Source organism: Oncorhynchus nerka, linkage group LG17, assembly GCF_034236695.1.
Source record: "Oncorhynchus nerka isolate Pitt River linkage group LG17, Oner_Uvic_2.0, whole genome shotgun sequence".
NCBI classification, from domain to species: domain Eukaryota; kingdom Metazoa; phylum Chordata; class Actinopteri; order Salmoniformes; family Salmonidae; genus Oncorhynchus; species Oncorhynchus nerka.
In genome coordinates, this window is record NC_088412.1 from 954,447 (window position 1) to 981,695 (window position 27,249).

General features: G+C 42.6%; 1 protein-coding gene across 14 annotated transcripts in view; it reads left to right on the forward strand.

Moving 5' to 3' along the window:
* Positions 1 to 27,249, forward strand: part of dapk2b (death-associated protein kinase 2b) — a 128,786-nt gene that overhangs the window by 43,890 nt on the left and 57,647 nt on the right. For all 14 annotated transcript variants that reach the window (XM_065002816.1, XM_065002815.1, XM_065002817.1 and 11 more), the window contains exon 3: positions 16,473 to 16,694. In XM_065002816.1, coding sequence (XP_064858888.1) covers positions 16,473 to 16,694 — 222 coding nt within the window. The remainder of the gene's footprint in view (positions 1 to 16,472; positions 16,695 to 27,249) is intronic.

Here is a 27,249-nt window from a genome sequence, read left to right on the forward strand (position 1 = left end):
CACTAGTCCAGCCTACTGCACTGTTGGTTCACTAGTCAGCCTACTGTACTGTTGGTTCACTAGTCCAACCTTACTGCACTGTTGGTTCTCTAGTCCAGCCTACTGCACTGTTGGTTCACTAGTCCAGCCTACTGCACTGTTGGTTCACTAGTCCAACCTACTACAGCCTTACTCACTGTTGGTTCACTAGTCCAGCCTTACTGCACTGTTGGTTCACTAGTCCAGCCTACTGCACTGTTGGTTCTCTAGTCAGCCTACTGCACTGTTGGTTCACTAGTCCAGCCTACTGCACTGTTGGTTCACTAGTCCAGCCTACTGCACTGTTGGTTCACTAGTCCAGCCTACTGCACTGTTGGTTCACTAGTCCAGCCTACTGCACTGTTGGTTCACTAGTCCAGCCTACTGCACTGTTGGTTCACTAGTCCAGCCTACTGCACTGTTGGTTCACTAGTCAGCCTTACTGCACTGTTGGTTCACTAGTCAGCCTTCTGCACTGTTGGTTCACTAGTCCAGCCTACTGCACTGTTGGTTCACTAGTCCAGCCTTACTCACTGTTGGTTCACTAGTCCAGCCTTACTGCACTGTTGGTTCACTAGTCCAGCCTACTGCACTGTTGGTTCACTAGTCCAGCCTACTGCACTGTTGGTTCACTAGTCCAGCCTTACTGCACTGTTGGTTCACTAGTCCAGCCTACTGCACTGTTGGTTCACTAGTCCAGCCTACTGCACTGTTGGTTCACTAGTCCAGCCTTACTGCACTGTTGGCTCACTAGTCCAGCCTTACTCACTGTTGGTTCACTAGTCCAGCCTACTGCACTGTTGGTTCACTAGTCCAGCCTACTACACTGTTGGTTCACTAGTCCAACCTTACTGCACTGTTGGTTCACTAGTCCAACCTACTGCACTGTTGGTTCACTAGTCCAGCCTACTGCATCCTTACTGCACTGTTGGTTCACTAGTCCAACCTACTGCAACCTTACTGCACTGTTGGTTCACTAGTCCAGCCTACTGCACTGTTGGTTCACTAGTCCAGCCTACTGCACTGTTGGTTCACTAGTCCAGCCTACTGCACTGTTGGTTCACTAGTCCAGCCTTACTGCACTGTTGGTTCACTAGTCCAGCCTACTGCACTGTTGGTTCACTAGTCCAGCCTACTGCACTGTTGGTTCACTAGTCCAGCCTTACTGCTGTTGGCTCACTGCACTGTTGGTTCACTAGTCCAGCCTACTGCACTGTTGGTTCACTAGTCCAGCCTACTGCACTGTTGGTTCACTAGTCAGCCTTACTGCACTGTTGGTTCACTAGTCCAACCTACTGCACTGTTGGTTCACTAGTCCAGCCTACTGCATCCTTACTGCACTGTTGGTTCACTAGTCCAACCTACTGCAACCTTACTGCACTGTTGGTTCACTAGTCCAGCCTACTGCACTGTTGGTTCACTAGTCCAGCCTACTGCACTGTTGGTTCACTAGTCCAGCCTACTGCACTGTTGGTTCACTAGTCCAGCCTACTGCACTGTTGGTTCACTAGTCCAGCCTTACTGCACTGTTGGTTCACTAGTCCAGCCTTACTCACTGTTGGTTCACTAGTCCAACCTTACTGCACTGTTGGTTCACTAGTCCAGCCTACTGCACTGTTGGTTCACTAGTCCAACCTTACTGCACTGTTGGTTCACTAGTCCAGCCTACTGCACTGTTGGTTCACTAGTCAGCCTACTGCACTGTTGGTTCACTAGTCCAGCCTTACTCACTGTTGGTTCACTAGTCCAGCCTTACTGCACTGTTGGTTCACTAGTCCAGCCTTACTGCACTGTTGGTTCACTAGTCCAGCCTACTGCACTGTTGGTTCACTAGTCCAGCCTACTGCACTGTTGGTTCACTAGTCCAGCCTTACTGCACTGTTGGCTCACTAGTCCAGCCTTACTCACTGTTGGTTCACTAGTCCAGCCTACTGCACTGTTGGTTCACTAGTCCAGCCTACTGCACTGTTGGTTCACTAGTCCAGCCTTACTCACTGTTGGTTCACTAGTCCAGCCTTACTGCACTGTTGGTTCACTAGTCCAACCTTACTGCACTGTTGGTTCACTAGTCCAGCCTACTGCACTGTTGGTTCACTAGTCCAACCTTACTGCACTGTTGGTTCACTAGTCCAGCCTTACTGCACTGTTGGTTCACTAGTCCAGCCTACTGCACTGTTGGTTCACTAGTCCAGCCTTACTCACTGTTGGTTCACTAGTCTAACCTTACTGCACTGTTGGTTCACTAGTCCAGCCTACTGCACTGTTGGTTCACTAGTCTAACCTACTGCACTGTTGGTTCACTAGTCCAGCCTACTGCACTGTTGGTTCACTAGTCCAGCATACTGCACTGTTGGTTCAATAGTCCAGCCTTACTCACTGTTGGTTCACTAGTCTAACCTTACTGCACTGTTGGTTCACTAGTCCAGCCTACTGCACTGTTGGTTCACTAGTCTAACCTACTGCACTGTTGGTTCACTAGTCCAGCCTACTGCACTGTTGGTTCACTAGTCCAGCCTACTGCACTGTTGGTTCACTAGTCCAGCCTTACTCACTGTTGGTTCACTAGTCCAGCCTACTGCACTGTTGGTTCTCTAGTCCAGCCTACTGCACTGTTGGTTCACTAGTCCAGCCTACTGCACTGTTGGTTCACTAGTCCAGCCTTACTCACTGTTGGTTCACTAGTCCAGCCTAATGCACTGTTGGTTCTCTAGTCCAGCCTACTGCACTGTTGGTTCACTAGTCCAGCCTTACTGCACTGTTGGTTCACTAGTCCAGCCTACTGCACTGTTGGTTCTCTAGTCCAGCCTACTGCATTGTTGGTTCACTAGTCCAGCCTTACTCACTGTTGGTTCTCTAGTCCAGCCTACTGCACTGTTGGTTCACTAGTCCAGCCTTACTGCACTGTTGGTTCACTAGTCCAGCCTACTGCACTGTTGGTTCTCTAGTCCAGCCTACTGCACTGTTGGTTCACTAGTCCAGCCTTACTGCACTATTGGTTCACTAGTCCAGCCTACTGCACTGTTGGTTCACTAGTCCAGCCTACTGTACTGTTGGTTCACTAGTCCAACCTTACTGCACTGTTGGTTCTCTAGTCCAGCCTACTGCACTGTTGGTTCACTAGTCCAGCCTTACTCACTGTTGGTTCACTAGTCCAGCCTACTGCACTGTTGGTTCACTAGTCCAGCCTACTACACTGTTGGTTCACTAGTCCAACCTTACTGCACTGTTGGTTCACTAGTCCAACCTACTGCACTGTTGGTTCACTAGTCCAGCCTACTGCATCCTTACTGCACTGTTGGTTCACTAGTCCAACCTACTGCCTGCACTGCACTGTTGGTTCACTAGTCCAGCCTACTGCACTGTTGGTTCACTAGTCCAGCCTACTGCGCTGTTGGTTCACTAGTCCAGCCTTACTGCACTGTTGGTTCACTAGTCCAGCCTACTGCACTGTTGGTTCACTAGTCCAGCCTTACTCACTGTTGGTTCACTAGTCCAGCCTACTGCACTGTTGGTTCACTAGTCCAGCCTACTACACTGTTGGTTCACTAGTCCAACCTTACTGCACTGTTGGTTCACTAGTCCAACCTACTGCACTGTTGGTTCACTAGTCCAGCCTACTGCATCCTTACTGCACTGTTGGTTCACTAGTCCAACCTACTGCAACCTTACTGCACTGTTGGTTCACTACTCCAGCCTACTGCACTGTTGGTTCACTAGTCCAGCCTACTGCACTGTTGGTTCACTAGTCCAGCCTACTGCACTGTTGGTTCACTAGTCCAGCCTACTGCACTGTTTGTTCACTAGTCCAGCCTACTGCACTGTTGGTTCACTAGTCCAGCCTACTGCACTGTTGGTTCACTAGTCCAGCCTACTGCACTGTTGGTTCACTAGTCCAGCCTACTGCACTGTTGGTTCACTAGTCCAGCCTTACTGCACTGTTGGTTCACTAGTCCAGCCTACTGCACTGTTGGTTCACTAGTCCAGCCTACTGCACTGTTGGTTCACTAGTCCAGCCTTACTCACTGTTGGTTCACTAGTCCAGCCTTACTGCACTGTTGGTTCACTAGTCCAGCCTACTTCACTGTTGGTTCACTAGTCCAGCCTACTGCACTGTTGGTTCACTAGTCCAGCCTACTGCACTGTTGGTTCACTAGTCCAGCCTTACTGCACTGTTGGCTCACTAGTCCAGCCTTACTCACTGTTGGTTCACTAGTCCAGCCTAATGCACTGTTGGTTCAGTAGTCCAGCCTACTACACTGTTGGTTCACTAGTCCAACCTTACTGCACTGTTGGTTCACTAGTCCAACCTACTGCACTGTTGGTTCACTAGTCCAGCCTACTGCATCCTTACTGCACTGTTGGTTCACTAGTCCAACCTACTGCAACCTTACTGCACTGTTGGGTCACTAGTCAGCCTACTGCACTGTTGGTTCACTAGTCCAGCCTACTGCACTGTTGGTTCACTAGTCCAGCCTTACTGCACTGTTGGTTCACTAGTCCAGCCTACTGCACTGTTGGTTCACTAGTCCAGCCTTACTGCACTGTTGGTTCACTAGTCCAGCCTTACTCACTGTTGGTTCACTAGTCCAACCTTACTGCACTGTTGGTTCACTAGTCCAGCCTTACTGCACTGTTGGTTCACTAGTCCAGCCTACTGCACTGTTGGTTCACTAGTCCAGCCTTACTCACTGTTGGTTCACTAGTCTAACCTTACTGCACTGTTGGTTCACTAGTCCAGCCTACTGCACTGTTGGTTCACTAGTCTAACCTACTGCACTGTTGGTTCACTAGTCCAGCCTACTGCACTGTTGGTTCACTAGTCCAGCATACTGCACTGTTGGTTCAATAGTCCAGCCTTACTCACTGTTGGTTCACTAGTCTAACCTTACTGCACTGTTGGTTCACTAGTCCAGCCTACTGCACTGTTGGTTCACTAGTCTAACCTACTGCACTGTTGGTTCACTAGTCCAGCCTACTGCACTGTTGGTTCACTAGTCCAGCCTACTGCACTGTTGGTTCACTAGTCCAGCCTTACTCACTGTTGGTTCACTAGTCCAGCCTACTGCACTGTTGGTTCTCTAGTCAGCCTACTGCACTGTTGGTTCACTAGTCCAGCCTTACTGCACTGTTGGTTCACTAGTCCAGCCTACTGCACTGTTGGTTCTCTAGTCCAGCCTACTGCATTGTTGGTTCACTAGTCCAGCCTTACTCACTGTTGGTTCTCTAGTCCAGCCTACTGCACTGTTGGTTCACTAGTCCAGCCTTACTGCACTGTTGGTTCACTAGTCCAGCCTACTGCACTGTTGGTTCTCTAGTCCAGCCTACTGCACTGTTGGTTCACTAGTCCAGCCTTACTGCACTATTGGTTCACTAGTCCAGCCTACTGCACTGTTGGTTCACTAGTCCAGCCTACTGTACTGTTGGTTCACTAGTCCAACCTTACTGCACTGTTGGTTCTCTAGTCCAGCCTACTGCACTGTTGGTTCACTAGTCCAGCCTACTGCACTGTTGGTTCACTAGTCCAACCTACTACAGCCTTACTCACTGTTGGTTCACTAGTCCAGCCTTACTGCACTGTTGGTTCACTAGTCCAGCCTACTGCACTGTTGGTTCTCTAGTCCAGCCTACTGCACTGTTGGTTCACTAGTCCAGCCTACTGCACTGTTGGTTCACTAGTCCAGCCTACTGCACTGTTGGTTCACTAGTCCAGCCTACTGCACTGTTGGTTCACTAGTCCAGCCTACTGCACTGTTGGTTCACTAGTCCAGCCTACTGCACTGTTGGTTCACTAGTCCAGCCTACTGCACTGTTGGTTCACTAGTCCAGCCTTACTGCACTGTTGGTTCACTAGTCCAGCCTTCTGCACTGTTGGTTCACTAGTCCAGCCTACTGCACTGTTGGTTCACTAGTCCAGCCTTACTCACTGTTGGTTCACTAGTCCAGCCTTACTGCACTGTTGGTTCACTAGTCCAGCCTACTGCACTGTTGGTTCACTAGTCCAGCCTACTGCACTGTTGGTTCACTAGTCCAGCCTTACTGCACTGTTGGTTCACTAGTCCAGCCTACTGCACTGTTGGTTCACTAGTCCAGCCTACTGCACTGTTGGTTCACTAGTCCAGCCTTACTGCACTGTTGGCTCACTAGTCCAGCCTTACTCACTGTTGGTTCACTAGTCCAGCCTACTGCACTGTTGGTTCACTAGTCCAGCCTACTACACTGTTGGTTCACTAGTCCAACCTTACTGCACTGTTGGTTCACTAGTCCAACCTACTGCACTGTTGGTTCACTAGTCCAGCCTACTGCATCCTTACTGCACTGTTGGTTCACTAGTCCAACCTACTGCAACCTTACTGCACTGTTGGTTCACTAGTCCAGCCTACTGCACTGTTGGTTCACTAGTCCAGCCTACTGCACTGTTGGTTCACTAGTCCAGCCTACTGCACTGTTGGTTCACTAGTCCAGCCTTACTGCACTGTTGGTTCACTAGTCCAGCCTACTGCACTGTTGGTTCACTAGTCCAGCCTACTGCACTGTTGGTTCACTAGTCCAGCCTTACTGCACTGTTGGCTCACTAGTCCAGCCTTACTCACTGTTGGTTCACTAGTCCAGCCTACTGCACTGTTGGTTCACTAGTCCAGCCTACTACACTGTTGGTTCACTAGTCCAACCTTACTGCACTGTTGGTTCACTAGTCCAACCTACTGCACTGTTGGTTCACTAGTCCAGCCTACTGCATCCTACTGCACTGTTGGTTCACTAGTCCAACCTACTGCAACCTTACTGCACTGTTGGTTCACTAGTCCAGCCTACTGCACTGTTGGTTCACTAGTCCAGCCTACTGCACTGTTGGTTCACTAGTCAGCCTACTGCACTGTTGGTTCACTAGTCAGCCTACTGCACTGTTGGTTCACTAGTCCAGCCTTACTGCACTGTTGGTTCACTAGTCCAGCCTTACTCACTGTTGGTTCACTAGTCCAACCTTACTGCACTGTTGGTTCACTAGTCCAGCCTACTGCACTGTTGGTTCACTAGTCCAACCTTACTGCACTGTTGGTTCACTAGTCCAGCCTACTGCACTGTTGGTTCACTAGTCCAGCCTACTGCACTGTTGGTTCACTAGTCCAGCCTTACTCACTGTTGGTTCACTAGTCCAGCCTTACTGCACTGTTGGTTCACTAGTCCAGCCTTACTGCACTGTTGGTTCACTAGTCCAGCCTACTGCACTGTTGGTTCACTAGTCCAGCCTACTGCACTGTTGGTTCACTAGTCCAGCCTTACTGCACTGTTGGCTCACTAGTCCAGCCTTACTCACTGTTGGTTCACTAGTCCAGCCTACTGCACTGTTGGTTCACTAGTCCAGCCTACTGCACTGTTGGTTCACTAGTCCAGCCTTACTCACTGTTGGTTCACTAGTCCAGCCTTACTGCACTGTTGGTTCACTAGTCCAGCCTACTGCACTGTTGGTTCACTAGTCCAGCCTACTGCACTGTTGGTTCACTAGTCCAGCCTTACTGCACTGTTGGTTCACTAGTCCAGCCTACTGCACTGTTGGTTCACTAGTCCAGCCTACTGCACTGTTGGTTCACTAGTCCAGCCTTACTGCACTGTTGGCTCACTAGTCCAGCCTTACTCACTGTTGGTTCACTAGTCCAGCCTACTGCACTGTTGGTTCACTAGTCCAGCCTACTACACTGTTGGTTCACTAGTCCAACCTTACTGCACTGTTGGTTCACTAGTCCAACCTACTGCACTCTTGGTTCACTAGTCCAGCCTACTGCATCCTTACTGCACTGTTGGTTCACTAGTCCAACCTACTGCAACCTTACTGCACTGTTGGTTCACTAGTCCAGCCTACTGCACTGTTGGTTCACTAGTCCAGCCTACTGCACTGTTGGTTCACTAGTCCAGCCTACTGCACTGTTGGTTCACTAGTCCAGCCTTACTGCACTGTTGGTTCACTAGTCCAGCCTACTGCACTGTTGGTTCACTAGTCCAGCCTACTGCACTGTTGGTTCACTAGTCCAGCCTTACTGCACTGTTGGCTCACTAGTCCAGCCTTACTCACTGTTGGTTCACTAGTCCAGCCTACTGCACTGTTGGTTCACTAGTCCAGCCTACTACACTGTTGGTTCACTAGTCCAACCTTACTGCACTGTTGGTTCACTAGTCCAACCTACTGCACTGTTGGTTCACTAGTCCAGCCTACTGCATCCTTACTGCACTGTTGGTTCACTAGTCCAACCTACTGCAACCTTACTGCACTGTTGGTTCACTAGTCCAGCCTACTGCACTGTTGGTTCACTAGTCCAGCCTACTGCACTGTTGGTTCACTAGTCCAGCCTACTGCACTGTTGGTTCACTAGTCCAGCCTACTGCACTGTTGGTTCACTAGTCCAGCCTACTGCACTGTTGGTTCACTAGTCCAGCCTTACTGCACTGTTGGTTCACTAGTCCAGCCTTACTCACTGTTGGTTCACTAGTCCAACCTTACTGCACTGTTGGTTCACTAGTCCAGCCTACTGCACTGTTGGTTCACTAGTCCAACCTTACTGCACTGTTGGTTCACTAGTCCAGCCTACTGCACTGTTGGTTCACTAGTCCAACCTTACTGCACTGTTGGTTCACTAGTCCAGCCATACTGCACTGTTGGTTCACTAGTCCAGCCTACTGCACTGTTGGTTCACTAGTCCAGCCTACTGCACTGTTGGTTCTCTAGTCCAGCCTACTGCACTGTTGGTTCACTAGACCAGCCTACTGCACTGTTGGTTCACTAGTCCAGCCTACTGCACTGTTGGTTCACTAGTCCAGCCTACTGCACTGTTGGTTCACTAGTCCAGCCTACTGCACTGTTGGTTCACTAGTCCAACCTTACTGCACTGTTGGTTCACTAGTCCAGCCTTACTGCACTGTTGGTTCACTAGTCCAGCCTACTGCACTGTTGGTTCACTAGTCCAGCCTACTGCACTGTTGGTTCTCTAGTCCAGCCTACTGCACTGTTGGTTCACTAGACCAGCCTACTGCACTGTTGGTTCACTAGTCCAGCCTACTGCACTGTTGGTTCACTAGTCCAGCCTACTGCACTGTTGGTTCACTAGTCCAGCCTACTGCACTGTTGGTTCACTAGTCCAGCCTACTGCACTGTTGGTTCACTAGTCCAGCCTACTGCACTGTTGGTTCACTAGTCCAGCCTACTGCACTGTTGGTTCACTAGTCCAGCCTTACTGCACTGTTGGTTCACTAGTCCAGCCTACTGCACTGTTGGTTCACTAGTCCAGCCTACTGCACTGTTGGTTCACTAGTCCAGCCTTACTCACTGTTGGTTCACTAGTCCAGCCTTACTGCACTGTTGGTTCACTAGTCCAGCCTACTGCACTGTTGGTTCACTAGTCCAGCCTACTGCACTGTTGGTTCACTAGTCCAGCCTACTGCACTGTTGGTTCACTAGTCCAGCCTACTGCACTGTTGGTTCACTAGTCCAGCCTTACTGCACTGTTGGTTCACTAGTCCAGCCTACTGCACTGTTGGCTCACTAGTATATGCTTACTGCACTGTTGGCTCACTAGTACATGCTTACTGCAGTGTTGGCTCAGTAGTACATGCTTACTGCAGTGTTGGCTCACTAGTACATCCTTACTGCAGTGTTGTTTACTACAGAAAAACACAAGGCCCCTATGCAATACCTCTCCTCCCACATACAGGACTGTCTCTCTGTCCTGCTGGTGATCTAGAGCCACCACTGCCTAACTGAACCCTTCATATCTAAAACACGACGTTTAGTTTTAATTTACATACATTTGTTATCCTTTATAGAATATGTTGACATGGTGTTGAACATGACTATTCTTCCCCTCAGGCAACTGGACGCTGAATCTTTATTCCTGCAATGTAACAACTTTGTCTCCATTAGATTCACACATTACAACAGTCATCACTTTACTGTGTTATTAGTCATCTGAGACAGGCTTTCAGAGCTGGGTCTCTGGGGGTGAAATGTCCTGACGACACCACAGACAGTGAGACCATTTGAGTTGCCGTGTGTCCAGGTCTGCCTCAGGGCCTACATTCCTCCCTGTGAGTAAACTGAGTCTCTCAGGGCTTTATTGGCATTGGGAACATGTGTTATCGCTCTCTCTTTATACCACTCTAAATTTAAAGGGCTTTATTGGCATTGGGAACATGTGTTATCGCTCTCTCTTTAAACCACTATAAATTTAAAGGGCTTTATTGGCATTGGGAACATGTGTTATCGCTCTCTCTTTAAACCACTATAAATTTAAAGGGCTTTATTGGCATTGGGAACGTGACTCAGGTCAGGGCGTGACTGGGGGGGGTTGTTCTAGTTTATATTTTCTATGTTTTCTGTTCACACTGCATTGTCCGTCACGGTTAGTTTATTCCTTACTTTATTCATTAAAAGTATGTGGAACTCCAAGTACGCTGCGCCTTGGTACAACGAACGTGACAACACCTGTATTTGGGGAGTTTCTCCCATTCTCCTCTGCAGATCCTCTCAAACACAGTCAGGTTGGATGAGGAGCGTCGCTGCACAGCTATTTTCAGGTCTCTTTAGAGATGTTAGTTTGGGTTCAAGTCCAGGCTCTGGCTTGACCACTCAAAGACATTCAGAGAATTGTCCTGAAGCCACTCCTGCGTTGTCTTGGCTGTGTGCTTAGGGTTGTTGTCCTGTTGGATGGTGAACCTTCGCCCCAATCTGAGGTCCTGAGTGCCCTGCAGCAGGTTTTCATCAAGGATCTCTCTGTACTTTGCTCCGTTCATCTTTGCCTCGATCCTGACTAGTCTCCCAGTCCCTGCCGCTGAAAAAAATCCCCACAGACGTGATGCTGCCACCACCATGCTATGTTGTGGTAGCTATGTCCTGGAAGCTATGGTAGCTATGTCCTGGAAGCTATGGTAGCTATGTTGTGGTAGCTATGGTAGCTATGGTAGCTATGTTGTGGTAGCTATGTTGTGGTAGCTATGTTGTGGTAGCTATGTCCTGGAAGCTATGGTAGCTATGTTGTGGTAGCTATGGTAGCTATGGTAGCTATGTTGTGGTAGCTATGTTGTGGTAGCTATGTTGTGGTAGCTATGTCCTGGAAGCTATGGTAGCTATGTTGTGGTAGCTATGTCCTGGAAGCTATGGTAGCTATGTTGTGGTAGCTATGGTAGCTATGTTGTGGTAGCTATGTCCTGGAAGCTATGGTAGCTATGTTGTGGTAGCTATGGTAGTTATGTTGTGGTAGCTATGTCCTGGAAGCTATGGTAGCTATGTTGTGGTAGCTATGGTAGCTATGTTGTGGTAGCTATGGTAGCTATGTTGTGGTAGCTATGTCCTGGAAGCTATGGTAGCTATGGTAGCTATGTCCTGGAAGCTATGGTAGCTATGTTGTGGTAGCTATGGTAGCTATGTTGTGGTAGCTATGTCCTGGAAGCTATGGCAGCTATGTTGTGGTAGCTATGTCCTGGAAGCTATGGTAGCTATGTTGTGGTAGCTATGGTAGCTATGTCCTGGAAGCTATGGTAGCTATGTTGTGGTAGCTATGGTAGCTATGTCCTGGAAGCTATGGTAGCTATGTTGTGGTAGCTATGTCCTGGAAGCTATGGTAGCTATGTCCTGGAAGCTATGGTAGCTATGTCCTGGAAGCTATGGTAGCTATGTTGTGGTAGCTATGGTAGCTATGTTGTGGTAGCTATGTTGTGGTAGCTATGTCCTGGAAGCTATGGTAGCTATGTCCTGGAAGCTATGGTAGCTATGTTGTGGTAGCTATGGTAGCTATGTTGTGGTAGCTATGTTGTGGTAGCTATGGTAGTTATGTTGTGGTAGCTATGGTAGCTATGTCCTGGAAGCTATGGTAGCTATGTCCTGGAAGCTATGGTAGCTATGTTGTGGTAGCTATGGTAGCTATGTCCTGGAAGCTATGGTAGCTATGTTGTGGTAGCTATGGTAGCTATGTTGTGGTAGCTATGTCCTGGAAGCTATGTCCTGGAAGCTATGGTAGCTATGTTGTGGTAGCTATGGTAGCTATGTCCTGGAAGCTATGGTAGCTATGTTGTGGTAGCTATGGTAGCTATGTCCTGGAAGCTATGGTAGCTATGTTGTGGTAGCTATGTCCTGGAAGCTATGGTAGCTATGTCCTGGAAGCTATGGTAGCTATGTCCTGGAAGCTATGGTAGCTATGTCCTGGAAGCTATGGTAGCTATGTTGTGGTAGCTATGTTGTGGTAGCTATGTTGTGGTAGCTACGGTAGCTATGTCCTGGAAGCTATGGTAGCTATGTCCTGGAAGCTATGGTAGCTATGTTGTGGTAGCTATGGTAGCTATGTCCTGGAAGCTATGGTATCTATGTTGTGGTAGCTATGTCCTTGTTGCTATGTCCTGGAAGCTATGGTAGCTATGTTGTGGTACCTATGGTAGCTATGTCCTGGAAGCTATGGTAGCTATGTCCTGGAAGCTATGGTAGCTATGTTGTGGTAGCTATGTTGTGGTAGCTATGTCCTGGGAGCTATGTCCTGGAAGCTATGGTAGCTATGTTGTGGTAGCTATGGTAGCTATGTCCTGGAAGCTATGGTAGCTATGTTGTGGTAGCTATGGTAGCTATGTTGTGGTAGCTATGTCCTGGAAGCTATGGTAGCTATGTTGTGGTAGCTATGTTGTGGTAGCTATGGTAGCTATGTTGTGGTAGCTATGTTGTGGTAGCTATGTCCTGGAAGCTATGGTAGCTATGTTGTGGTAGCTATGTCCTGGAAGCTATGGTAGCTATGTTGTGGTAGCTATGTCCTGGAAGCTATGGTAGCTATGTTGTGGTAGCTATGTCCTGGAAGCTATGGTAGCTATGTTGTGGTAGCTATGTCCTGGAACTCTTTACAACCACACATGCGAGAACAATAAGTCTGTTGTAGGAGCTTTGGGAAACACCTCTGTTGTGACCTCTTCTGGAGATTTGGGAGTACGAGGGGTGGTTCAGATATTTGGCAGAACATTTGATGGAGTGGGAGAATAGTTCTCTGGCTGTACTCTGCTCCCATCTGACACAAGCAAATCAAAGCCCAAACTCTAAGTCTGTGTTCTTTTATCGTCATAAGTAGTTAGCAGCCGAGCAGGGAAAGCGGTCATCTTTGCTTAAGGTGAAATTGTCCCCCTGAATATCCCGTTGTGGTGCCCCATGGCTTACTGGGAGAGTTAGAGAGGCAGGAAGCTGCACTCTGCCAGCGACTTAGTTAGTTAGGTAAGATGGGAAAGTGGCTTGGCATGAAGCAGACTGGTACATGTTGCTAGAGTACAGATCTCTAGTTGTTACAGCTCTGATCTGATCACGTTGCTACAGATCTCTAGTTGCTACAGCTCTGATCTGATCATGTTGCTACAGCTCTGACCTGATCACGTTGCTACAGCTCTGACCTGATCATGTTGCTACAGCTCTGACCTGATCATGTTGCTACAGCTCTGACCTGATCACGTTGCTACAGCTCTGATCTGATCACGTTGCTTCAGCTCTGATCTGATCACGTTGCTTCAGCTCTGATCTGATCACGTTGCTTCAGCTCTGATCTGATCACGTTGCTACAGCTCTGATCTGATCACGTTGCTACAGGTCTCTAGTTGTTACAGCTCTGATCTGATCATGTTGCTACAGCTCTGACCTGATCATGTTGCTACAGCTCTGATCTGATCACGTTGCTACAGCTCTGATCTGATCACGTTGCTACAGCTCTGATCTGATCACGTTGCTACAGATCTCTAGTTGCTACAGCTCTGATCTGATCACGTTGCAGACTGTTGTTCAACCATCAGACTGTCGTTCAACCATCAGACTGTTGTTCAACCATCAGACTGTAACTGTTGTTCAACCATCAGACTGTTGTTCAACCATCAGACTGTTGTTCAACCATCAGACTGTTGTTCAACCATCAGACTGTTGTTCATCCATCAGACTGTTGTTCAACCATCAGACTGTTGTTCATCCATCAGACTGTTGTTCAACCATCAGACTGTTGTTCAACCATCAGACTGTTGTTCAACCATCAGACTGTTGTTCAACCATCAGACTGTTGTTCAACCATCAGACTGTTGTTCATCCATCAGACTGTTGTTCATCCATCAGACTGTAACTGTTGTTCAACCATCAGACTGTTGTTCATCCATCAGACTGTTGTTCATCCATCAGACTGTTGTTCAACCATCAGACTATAACTGTTGTTCAACCATCAGACTGTTGTTCAACCATCAGACTGTTGTTCAACCATCAGACTGTAACTGTTGTTCAACCATCAGACTGTTGTTCATCCATCAGACTGTTGTTCAACCATCAGACTGTTGTTCAACCATCAGACTGTTGTTCAGCCATCAGACTATAACTGTTGTTCAACCATCAGACTGTTGTTCAACCATCAGACTGTTGTTCAGCCATCAGACTGTTGTTCAACCATCAGACTGTTGTTCAGCCATCAGACTATAACTGTTGTTCAACCATCAGACTGTTGTTCAACCATCAGACTGTTGTTCAGCCATCAGACTATAACTGTTGTTCAACCATCAGACTGTTGTTCAACCATCAGACTGTTGTTCAGCCATCAGACTATAACTGTTGTTCAACCATCAGACTGTTGTTCAACCATCAGACTGTTGTTCAGCCATCAGACTGTTGTTCAGCCATCAGACTATAACTGTTGTTCAACCATCAGACTGTTGTTCAACCATCAGACTATAACTGTTGTTCAACCATCAGACTGTTGTTCAACCATCAGACTGTTGTTCAGCCATCAGACTGTTGTTCAACCATCAGACTGTTGTTCAGCCATCAGACTGTTGTTCAACCATCAGACTGTTGTTCATCCATCAGACTGTTGTTCAACCATCAGACTGTTGTTCAACCATCAGACTGTTGTTCATCCATCAGACTGTTGTTCAACCATCAGACTGTTGTTCATCCATCAGACTGTAACTGTTGTTCAACCATCAGACTGTTGTTCAACCATCAGACTGTTGTTCAACCATCAGACTGTTGTTCAACCATCAGACTGTTGTTCAGCCATCAGACTGTTGTTCAACCATCAGACTGTAACTGTTGTTCAACCATCAGACTGTTGTTCAACCATCAGACTGTAACTGTTGTTCAACCATCAGACTGTTGTTCAACCATCAGACTGTTGTTCAACCATCAGACTGTTGTTCAACCATCAGACTGTTGTTCAGCCATCAGACTGTTGTTCAACCATCAGACTGTTGTTCAACCATCAGACTGTTGTTCAACCATCAGACTGTTGTTCAGCCATCAGACTGTTGTTCAACCATCAGACTGTAACTGTTGTTCAACCATCAGACTGTTGTTCAACCATCAGACTGTTGTTCAACCATCAGACTGTTGTTCAACCATCAGACTGTTGTTCAGCCATCAGACTGTTGTTCAACCATCAGACTGTTGTTCAACCATCAGACTGTTGTTCAACCATCAGACTGTTGTTCAGACTGTTGTTCAACCATCAGACTGTAACTGTTGTTCAACCATCAGACTGTTGTTCATCCATCAGACTGTTGTAACTGTTGTTCAACCATCAGACTGTTGTTCAACCATCAGACCATCAGACTGTTGTTCAACCATCAGACTGTAACTGTTGTTCAACCATCAGACTGTTGTTCAACCATCAGACTGTAACTGTTGTTCAACCATCAGACTGTTGTTCAACCATCAGACTGTTGTTCAGCCATCAGACTGTTGTTCAACCATCAGACTGTTGTTCAACCATCAGACTGTTGTTCAACCATCAGACTGTTGTTCAACCATCAGACTGTTGTTCAACCATCAGACTGTAACTGTTGTTCAACCATCAGACTGTTGTTCAACCATCAGACTGTTGTTCAACCATCAGACTGTTGTTCAACCATCAGACTGTTGTTCAGCCATCAGACTGTTGTTCAACCATCAGACTGTTGTTCAACCATCAGACTGTTGTTCAACCATCAGACTGTTGTTCAACCATCAGACTGTTGTTCAACAGACATCAACCATCAGACTGTTGTTCATCCATCAGACTGTTGTTCAACCATCAGACTGTAACTGTTGTTCAACCATCAGACTGTTGTTCATCCATCAGACTGTTGTTCAACCATCAGACTGTAACTGTTGTTCAACCATCAGACTGTTGTTCAACCATCAGACTGTTGTTCAACCATCAGACTGTTGTTCAACCATCAGACTGTAACTGTTGTTCAACCATCAGACTGTTGTTCAACCATCAGACTGTAACTGTTGTTCAACCATCAGACTGTTGTTCAACCATGTCAGTCCCAAATTCCCCAGACATTCCCAGTCTATTGGATGAGGTCAAAGATGATATCATCCTCTGTGTGCTATCTCAGAGATTTATATTTTCAAATGTACCTTTTTTATGTGTTCTCTGCATCCTTCGTCGTCAATTTGCTGTCATCCTCTTTTTGTGTGCTCTTTGCATCCTCAGTGGCCAGTTTGCCATCGTGAAGCGTGTCCGGGACAAGTGCTCGGGTCTGGAGTATGCTGCCAAGTTCGTGAAGAAGTGTCAGAGCCGGGCCAGCAGGAGGGGAGTGAGGAGGGAAGACATAGAGAGAGAGGTGGACATCCTACAGCTGGTCACACATCCCAACATTGTAGCGTTGCATGATGTCTACGAGACCCGCACTGACGTGGTGCTCATACTGGAACTGTGAGTGAAGAGGGACTTGACAGTCGGGTTGCTGTTCAGCCATTACATTCCACTCCTTCAAATCAAATGTTATTTGTCACATACTCATGGTTAGCAGATGTTAATGCGAGTGTAGCGAAATGCTTGTGCTTCTAGTTCCGACAATGCAGTAATAACCAACGAGTAATCTAACCTAACAATTCCACAACAACTACCTTATACACACAAGTGTAAAGGGATAAAGAATATGTACATAAAGATATATGAATGAGTGATGGTACAGAACGGCATAGGCAAGATGCAGTAGATGGTATCGAGTACAGTATATACATATGAGATGAGTAATGTAGGGTATGTAAACATGATGCAGTAGATGGTATAGAGTACAGTATATACATATGAGATGAGTAATGTAGGGTATGTAAATATATTAAGTGGCATTGTTTAAAGTGGCTAATGATACATTTTTACATCAATGTTTCCATTATTAAAGTGGCTGGAGTTGAGTCAGTATGTTGGCAGCAGCCACTCAATGTCTATTAGACTATTAGACCATCTATTAGACTGGATAGACAGTATATAGACCATCTATTAGACTGGATGCATATATATAATATATTAGACTGGATGTATATATAGACCATCTATTAGACTGGATGCATATATATAATTTATTAGACTGGATGTATATATATAATTTATTAGACTGGATGTATATATAGACCATCTATTAGACTGGATGTATATATATAATCTATTAGACTGGATGTATATATATAATCTATTAGACTGGATGTATATATAGACCATCTATAAGACTGGATGTATATATATAATCTATCAGACTGGATATACAGTATATATATAATCTATTAGACTGGATGTATATATAGACCATCTATTAGACTGGATGTATATATATAATCTATTAGACTGGATAGACAGTATATAGACCATCTATTAGACTGGATGTATATATATAATCTATTAGACTGGATAGACAGTATATAGACCATCTATTAGACTGGATGTATATATATAATCTATTAGACTGGATGTATATATAGACCATCTATAAGACTGGATGTATATATATAATATATTAGACTGGATGTATATATAGACCATCTATTAGACTGGATGTATATATATAATATATTAGACTGGATGTATATATATAATCTATTAGACTGGATGTATATATAGACCATCTATTAGACTGGATGTATATATATAATATATTAGACTGGATGTATATATAGACCATCTATTAGACTGGATGTATATATATAATATATTAGACTGGATGTATATATAGACCATCTATTAGACTGGATGTATATATATAGACCATCTATTAGACTGGATGTATATATATAATTTATTAGACTGGATGTATATATATAATCTATTAGACTGGATGTATATAGACCATCTATTAGACTGGATGCATATATATAATCTATTAGACTGGATGTATATATATAATCTATTAGACTGGATGTATATATAGACCATCTATTAGACTGGATGTATATATAGACCATCTATTAGACTGGATGTATATATAGACCATCTATTAGACTGGATGTATATATATAATTTATTAGACTGGATGTATATATATAATCTATTAGACTGGATGTATATATAGACCATCTATTAGACTGGATGTATATATAGACCATCTATTAGACTGGATGTATATATAGACCATCTATTAGACTGGATGTATATATATAATCTATTAGACTGGATGTATATATATATAATCTATTAGACTGGATGTATATATAGACCATCTATTAGACTGGATGTATATATATAATTTATTAGACTGGATGTATATATATAATCTATTAGACTGGATGTATATAGACCATCTATTAGACTGGATGTATATATATAATCTATTAGACTGGATGTATATTTTTATTTATTTTATTTCACCTTTATTTAACCAGGTAGGCTAGTTGAGAACAAGTTCTCATTTGCAACTGCGACCTGGCCAAGATAAAGCATAGCAGTGTGAACAGACAACCCAGAGTTACACATGGAATAAACAATTAACAAGTCAATAACACAGTAGGAAAAAAAATGGGCAGTCTATATACAATGTGTGCAAAAGGCATGAGGAGGTAGGCGAATAATACAATTTTGCAGATTAACACTGGGGTGATAAATGATCAGATGGTCATGTACAGGTAGAGATATTGGTGTGCAAAAGAGCAGAAAAGTAAATAAATAAATAAATAAAACAGTATAAAAACAGTATGGGAATGAGGTAGGTGAAAATGGGTGGGCTATTTACCAATAGACTATGTACAGCTGCAGCGATCGGTTAGCTGCTCGGATAGCTGATGTTTGAAGTTGGTGAGGGAGATAAAAGTCTCCAACTTCAGCGATTTTGCAGTCGTTCCAGTCACACGCAGCAGAGTACTGGAACGAAAGGCGGCCAAATGAGGTGTTGGCTTTAGGGATGATCAGTGAGATACATCTGCTGGAGCGTGTGCTACGGATGGGTGTTGCCATCGTGACCAGTGAACTGAGATAAGGCGGAGCTTTACCTAGCATGGACTTGTAGATGACCTGGAGCCAGTGGGTCTGGCGACGAATATGTAGCGAGGGCCAGCCGACTAGAGCATACAAGTCGCAGTGGTGGGTGGTATAAGGTGCTTTGGTGACAAAACGGATGGCACTATGATAGACTGCATCCAGTTTGCTGAGTAGAGTGTTGGAAGCCATTTTGTAGATGACATCGCCGAAATCGAGGATCGGTAGGATAGTCAGTTTTACTAGGTAAGCTTGGCGGCGTGAGTGAAGGAGGCTTTGTTGCGGAATAGAAAGCCGACTCTTGATTTGATTTTCGATTGGAGATGTTTGATGTGAGTCTGGAAGGAGAGTTTGCAGTCTAGCCAGACACCTAGGTACTTATAGATGTCCACATATTCAAGGTCGGAACCATCCAGGGTGGTGATGCTAGTCGGGCATGCGGGTGCAGGCAGCGATCGGTTGAAAAGCATGCATTTGGTTTTACTCGCGTTTAAGAGCAGTTGGAGGCCACGGAAGGAGTGCTGTATGGCATTGAAGCTCGTTGAGGTTAGATAGCACAGTGTCCAATGACGGGCCGAAAGTATATAGAATGGTGTCGTCTGCGAGAGGTGGATCAGGGAATCGCCCGCAGCAAGAGCAACATCATTGATATATACAGAGAAAAGAGTCGGCCCGAGAATTGAACCCTGTGGCACCCCATAGAGACTGCCAGAGGACCGGACAGCATGCCCTCCGATTTGACACACTGAACTCTGTCTGCAAAGTAATTGGTGAACCAGGCAAGGCAGTCATCCGAGAAACCGAGGCTATTGAGTCTGCCGATAAGAATATGGTGATTGACAGAGTCGAAAGCCTTGGCGAGGTCGATGAAGACGGCTGCACAGTACTGTCTTTTATCGATGGCGGTAATGATATCGTTTAGTACCTTGAGCGTGGCTGAGGTGCACCCGTGACCGGCTCGGAAACCAGATTGCACAGCGGAGAAGGTACGGTGGGATTCGAGATGGTCAGTGACCTGTTTGTTGACTTGGCTTTCGAAGACCTTAGATAGGCAGGGCAGGATGGATATAGGTCTATAGCAGTTTGGGTCCAGGGTGTCTCCCCCTTTGAAGAGGGGGATGACTGCGGCAGCTTTCCAATCCTTGGGGATCTCAGACGATATGAAAGAGAGGTTGAACAGGCTGGTAATAGGGGTTGCGACAATGGCGGCAGATAGTATATATAATATATATAATCTATTAGACTGGATGTATATATAGACCATCTATTAGACTGGATGTATATATAGACCATCTATTAGACTGGATGTATATATAGACCATCTATTAGACTGGATGTATATATATAATCTATTAGACTGGATGTATATATATAATCTATTAGACTGGATGTATATATATAATCTATTAGACTGGATGTATATAGACCATCTATTAGACTGGATGTATATATAGACCATCTATTAGACTGGATGTATATATATAATCTATTAGACTGGATGTATATATATAATCTATTAGACTGGATGTATATATAGACCATCTATTAGACTGGATGTATATATATAATCTATTAGACTGGATGTATATATATAATCTATTAGACTGGATGTATATATATAATCTATTAGACTGGATGTATATATAGACCATCTATAAGACTGGATATATATATAATCTATCAGACTGGATGTATATATAGACCATCTATTAGACTGGATGTATATATATAATCTATTAGACTGGATGTATATATAGACCATCTATAAGACTGGATGTATATATATAATCTATCAGACTGGATGTATATATAGACCATCTATTAGACTGGATGTATATATAGACCATCTATTAGACTGGATGTATATATATAATCTATTAGACTGGATGTATATATATAATCTATTAGACTGGATGTATATATAGACCATCTATTAGACTGGATGTATATATATAATCTATTAGACTGGATGTATATAGACCATCTATTAGACTGGATGTATATATAGACCATCTATTAGACTGGATGTATATATATAATCTATTAGACTGGATGTATATATATAATCTATTAGACTGGATGTATATATATAATCTATTAGACTGGATGTATATATATAATCTATTAGACTGGATGTATATATATAATATATTAGACTGGATGTATATATATAATATATTAGACTGGATGTATATATAGACCATCTATTAGACTGGATGTATATATATAATATATTAGACTGGATGTATATATAGACCATCTATTAGACTGGATGTATATATAGACCATCTATTAGACTGGATGTATATATAGACCATCTATTAGACTGGATGTATATATATAATCTATTAGACTGGATGTATATATATAATCTATTAGACTGGATGTATATATATAATCTATTAGACTGGATGTATATAGACCATCTATTAGACTGGATGTATATATATACCATCTATTAGACTGGATGTATATATATAATCTATTAGACTGGATGTATATAGACCATCTATTAGACTGGATGTATATATATATAATCTATTAGACTGGATGTATATATATAATATATTAGACTGGATGTATATATATAATCTATTAGACTGGATGTATATATATAATCTATTAGACTGGATGTATATATATAATCTATTAGACTGGATGTATATATAGACCATCTATTAGACTGGATGTATATATATAATCTATTAGACTGGATGTATATATACCATCTATTAGACTGGATGTATATAGACCATCTATTAGACTGGATGTATATAGACCATCTATTAGACTGGATGTATATATAGACCATCTATTAGACTGGATGTATATATAGACCATCTATTAGACTGGATGTATATATATAATCTATTAGACTGGATGTATATATATAATCTATTAGACTGGATGTATATATAGACCATCTATTAGACTGGATGTATATATATAATCTATTAGACTGGATGTGTATATATATATATAATCTATTAGACTGGATGTATATATAGACCATCTATTAGACTGGATGTGTATATATATATATAATCTATTAGACTGGATGTATATATATAATCTATTAGACTGGATAGACAGTATATAGACCATCTATTAGACTTATGTATCTCTAACACCTGAGAGTCCAGTCTGTGAGAGTCCAGTCTGTGAGAGTCCAGTCTGTGAGAGTCCAGTCTGTGAGAGTCCAGTCTGTGAGAGTCCAGTGTGAGAGTCCAGTCTGCGAGAGTCCAGTCTGTGAGAGTCCAGTCTGTGAGAGTCCAGTCTGCGAGAGTCCAGTCTGCGAGAGTCCAGTCTGTGAGAGTCCAGTCTGTGAGAGTCCAGTCTGTGAGAGTCCAGTCTGTGAGAGTCCAGTCTGTGAGAGTCCAGTCTGTGAGAGTCCAGTCTGTGAGAGTCCAGTCTGTGAGAGTCCAGAGAGTCCAGTCTGTGAGAGTCCAGTCTGTGAGAGTCCAGTCTGTGAGAGTCCAGTCTGTGAGAGTCCAGTCTGTTAGAGAAGAGCAGACATTAGTGTGATAAAATCTAGAGAGGATGTTTTGTCCATGGTAATATCAGCTGTCAAAATCAAATTGGAATTTGTCACATCCTTCGTAAACAACAGGTGTAGACTAACAGTGAAATGCTAACAGGTCCTTCCCAACAATGCAGAGAGAAAATGAACAACATGAGGAATAGCTACATTTTCCCCCAGCATCCGACAACATTTAAATGGGAAATAATGGTAAGTTTTGCGACTAAAGACACCCTTCTAGTTAGCTAACCACCGATTTCCATTGCAATTTATGTAAGTTAAGTTGTGAGAGTTTAAAAAGAAAAACAACATATTTACACATTTTGTGGGACAGGCTGTATATTGTCAAATTTGACTGCGCAACAGACCACAAAATTTAATATCCAACTTTTTACCTAACGAATTTCAGGCAAGTCATTTTAAAAACATTTTTTTTTACCGGAAGGTCTAGAGAAACTATCTAGTAAACACTTCAGATTCGAGGTGGGTGTCTCTTTTTTGAACAAAATGAAACTAATATATCTTGTGATTGAACAAAATAGTAAGGTGGCCGATAACTGGGGATCGTACGTGTACTACCATTACTACCACTACCAGTACTACTACTACAACTACCATTACTAATACTACTACTACACTACTACCATTACTAATACTACTACTACACTACTACCATTACTACTACTACCACTACCATTACTACTACTATTACTACTACTACTACTACTACACTACTACCATTACTACCACTACCAGTACTACTACTACAACTACCATTACTAATACTACTACTACACTACTACCATTACTACTACTACCACTACTATTACTACTATTACTACTACTACTACCACTACCATTACTACCAGTACTACTACTACTACTACCATTACGAATACTACTACTACTACTACCATTACTACTATTACTACTACTACCACTACCATTACAACTATTACTACTACTACCAGTACTAATACTACTACTACTACCATTACTACTATTACTACTACCACTACTATCACTACCATTACTACCATTACTACCACTACTATCACTACCATTACTACCATTACTACCACTACCAGTACTCCTACTACTACTACCATTACTAATACTACTACTACTACCATTACTACCACTACTACTAATACTACTACCACTACCATTACTAATACCACTACTACTACCATTACTACCACTGCCAGTACTACTACGACCATTACTACTACTACTACTACTACTACTACTACTACCACTACCAGTACTACTACTACAATTACTAATACTACTACTACCATTACTACTATTACTACTACTACTACTACCACCACTACCATTACTACCACTACCAGTACTACTACTACCATTACTAATACTACTACTACTACTACTACTACCATTACTACCACTACCAGTACTACTACTACTACTACCATTACTACCACTACTACTACTACTACTACCATTACTACCAGTACTACCACTACTACTACTACTACTACCATTACTAATACTACTACTACTACCATTACTACTACTACTACTACTACCATTACTAATACTACTACCACTACCATTACTAATACCACTACCACTACCATTACTACTACTACCATTACTAATACTACTACTACTAACAGTACTACTATTACTACTGCTACTACTACTACCATTACTAATACTACTACCACTACCATTACTAATACCACTACCACTACCATTACTACCACTACCAGTACTACTACTACCATTACTACTACTATACTGCTACTACTACTACTACTACCATTACTACCATTACTAACACTACCAGTACTACTACTACAATTACTAATACTACTACTACTATTACTACTATTGCTGCTACTACTACTACCACCACTACCATTACTACCACGACCAGTACTACTACTACCATTACTAATAATACTACCACCACCATTACTACTACTACTACTACTACTACTATTACCGTTACTACCACTACTACTACCGTTACTACCAGTACTACCAGTACCAGTACTACTACTACCATTACTAATACCACTACTACCATTACTACCAGTACTACTACTACTACTACCATTACAAATACTACTACTACTACCATTACTACCATTACTACCACTACCAGTACTCTACTACCATTACTACCATTACTAATACTACTACCATTACTACCATTACTACCACTACCAGTACTACTACTACTACCACTACCATTACTACCAGTACTACTACTACTACCATTACTAATACTACTACCACTACCATTACTAATACTACTACTACCATTACTAATACTACTACTACTACCATTACTACCACTACCACTACCAGTACTACTACTACCATTACTAATAATACTACCACTACCATTACTAATACTGCTACTACTACCATTACTAATACTACTACTACTACCATTACTAATACTACTACCACTACCATTACTAATACTACTACTACTACCATTACTAATACTACTACTACTACCATTACTAATACTACTACCACTACCATTACTAATACTACTACTACTTACCACTTACTAATACTACTACTACTACCATACTACTACTACTACTACTACTACTATTACTAATACTACTACTACTACCATTACTAATACTACTACTACTACTATTACTATTACTACTACTACTACCATTACTAATACTACTACTACTACCATTACTACTACTACTACTACTACCATTACTACTACTACTACTACCACTACCATTACTAATACTACTACCACTACCATTACTACTACTACTACTACTACCATTACTAATACTACTACTACTACCATTACTAATACCTACTACCATTACTAATACTACTACTACTACCATTACTACTACTACTACTTACTACCATTACTACTACTACCACTACCATTACTACTACTACTACTACTACCATTACTACCTACTACTACTACCATTACTACTACTACCTACTACCATTACTAATACTACTACCACTACCATTACTAAATACTACTACTACCATTACTAATACTACTACTACTACCATACCACTACCAATACTACTACCACTACCATTACTACTACTACTACCACTACCATACTACTACTACTACTACTATTACTAATACTACTACCACTACCATTACTAATACTACTACCACTACCATTACTAATACTACTACTACTTACTACTACCATTACTAATACTACTACTACTACCATTACTAATACTACTACTACTACCATTACTAATACTACTACTACTACCATTACTAATACTACTACTACCACTACCACTACTACCATTACTACTACTACTACCACTACCATTACTAATACTACTACACTACCATTACTAATACTACTACTACTACCATTACTAATACTACTACTACTACTACTACCATACTAATACTACTACTACTACCATTACTAATACTACTACTACTACCATTACTAATACTACTACTACTACCATTACTAATACTACTACCACTACCATTACTACTACTACTACTACTACCATTACTACTACTACTACTACCATTACTAATACTACTACTACTACCATTACTAATACTACTACCACTACCATTACTAATACTACTACTACTACCATTACTAATACTACTACTACTACCATTACTAATACTACTACTACTACCATTACTAATACTACTACTACTACCATTACTAATACTACTACTACTACCATTACTACTACTACTACTACTACTACCATTACTAATACTACTACCACTACCATTACTAATACTACTACTACTACCATTACTAATACTACTACCACTACCATTACTACCACTACTACTACTACCATTACTAATACTACTACTACTACCATTACTAATACTACTACTACTTACTTACTACTACTACTACTACTACCATTACTACTACTACTACCACTACTACTACTATTACTACTCCTACTACTACTACCATTACTAATACTACTACTACTACCATTACTACCACTACTAATACTACTACCACTACCATTACTAATACTACTACTACTACCATTACTAATACTACTACTACTACCATTACTACTACTACTACTACTACCATTACTAATACTACTACTACTACCATTACTAATACTACTACTACTACCATTACTAATACTACTACTACTACCATTACTAATACTACTACCACTACCATTACTAATACTACTACTACTACCATTACTAATACTACTACTACTACCATTACTAATACTACTACTACCACTTACCATACTACTACTACCACTACCATTACTAATACTACTACCACTACCATTACTACTACTACTACTACTACCATTACTAATACTACTACTACTACCATTACTAATACTACTACCACTACCATTACTAATACTACTACCACTACCATTACTAATACTACTACTACTACCATTACTAATACTACTACTACTACCATTACTAATACTACTACCACTACCATTACTAATACTACTACTACTACCATT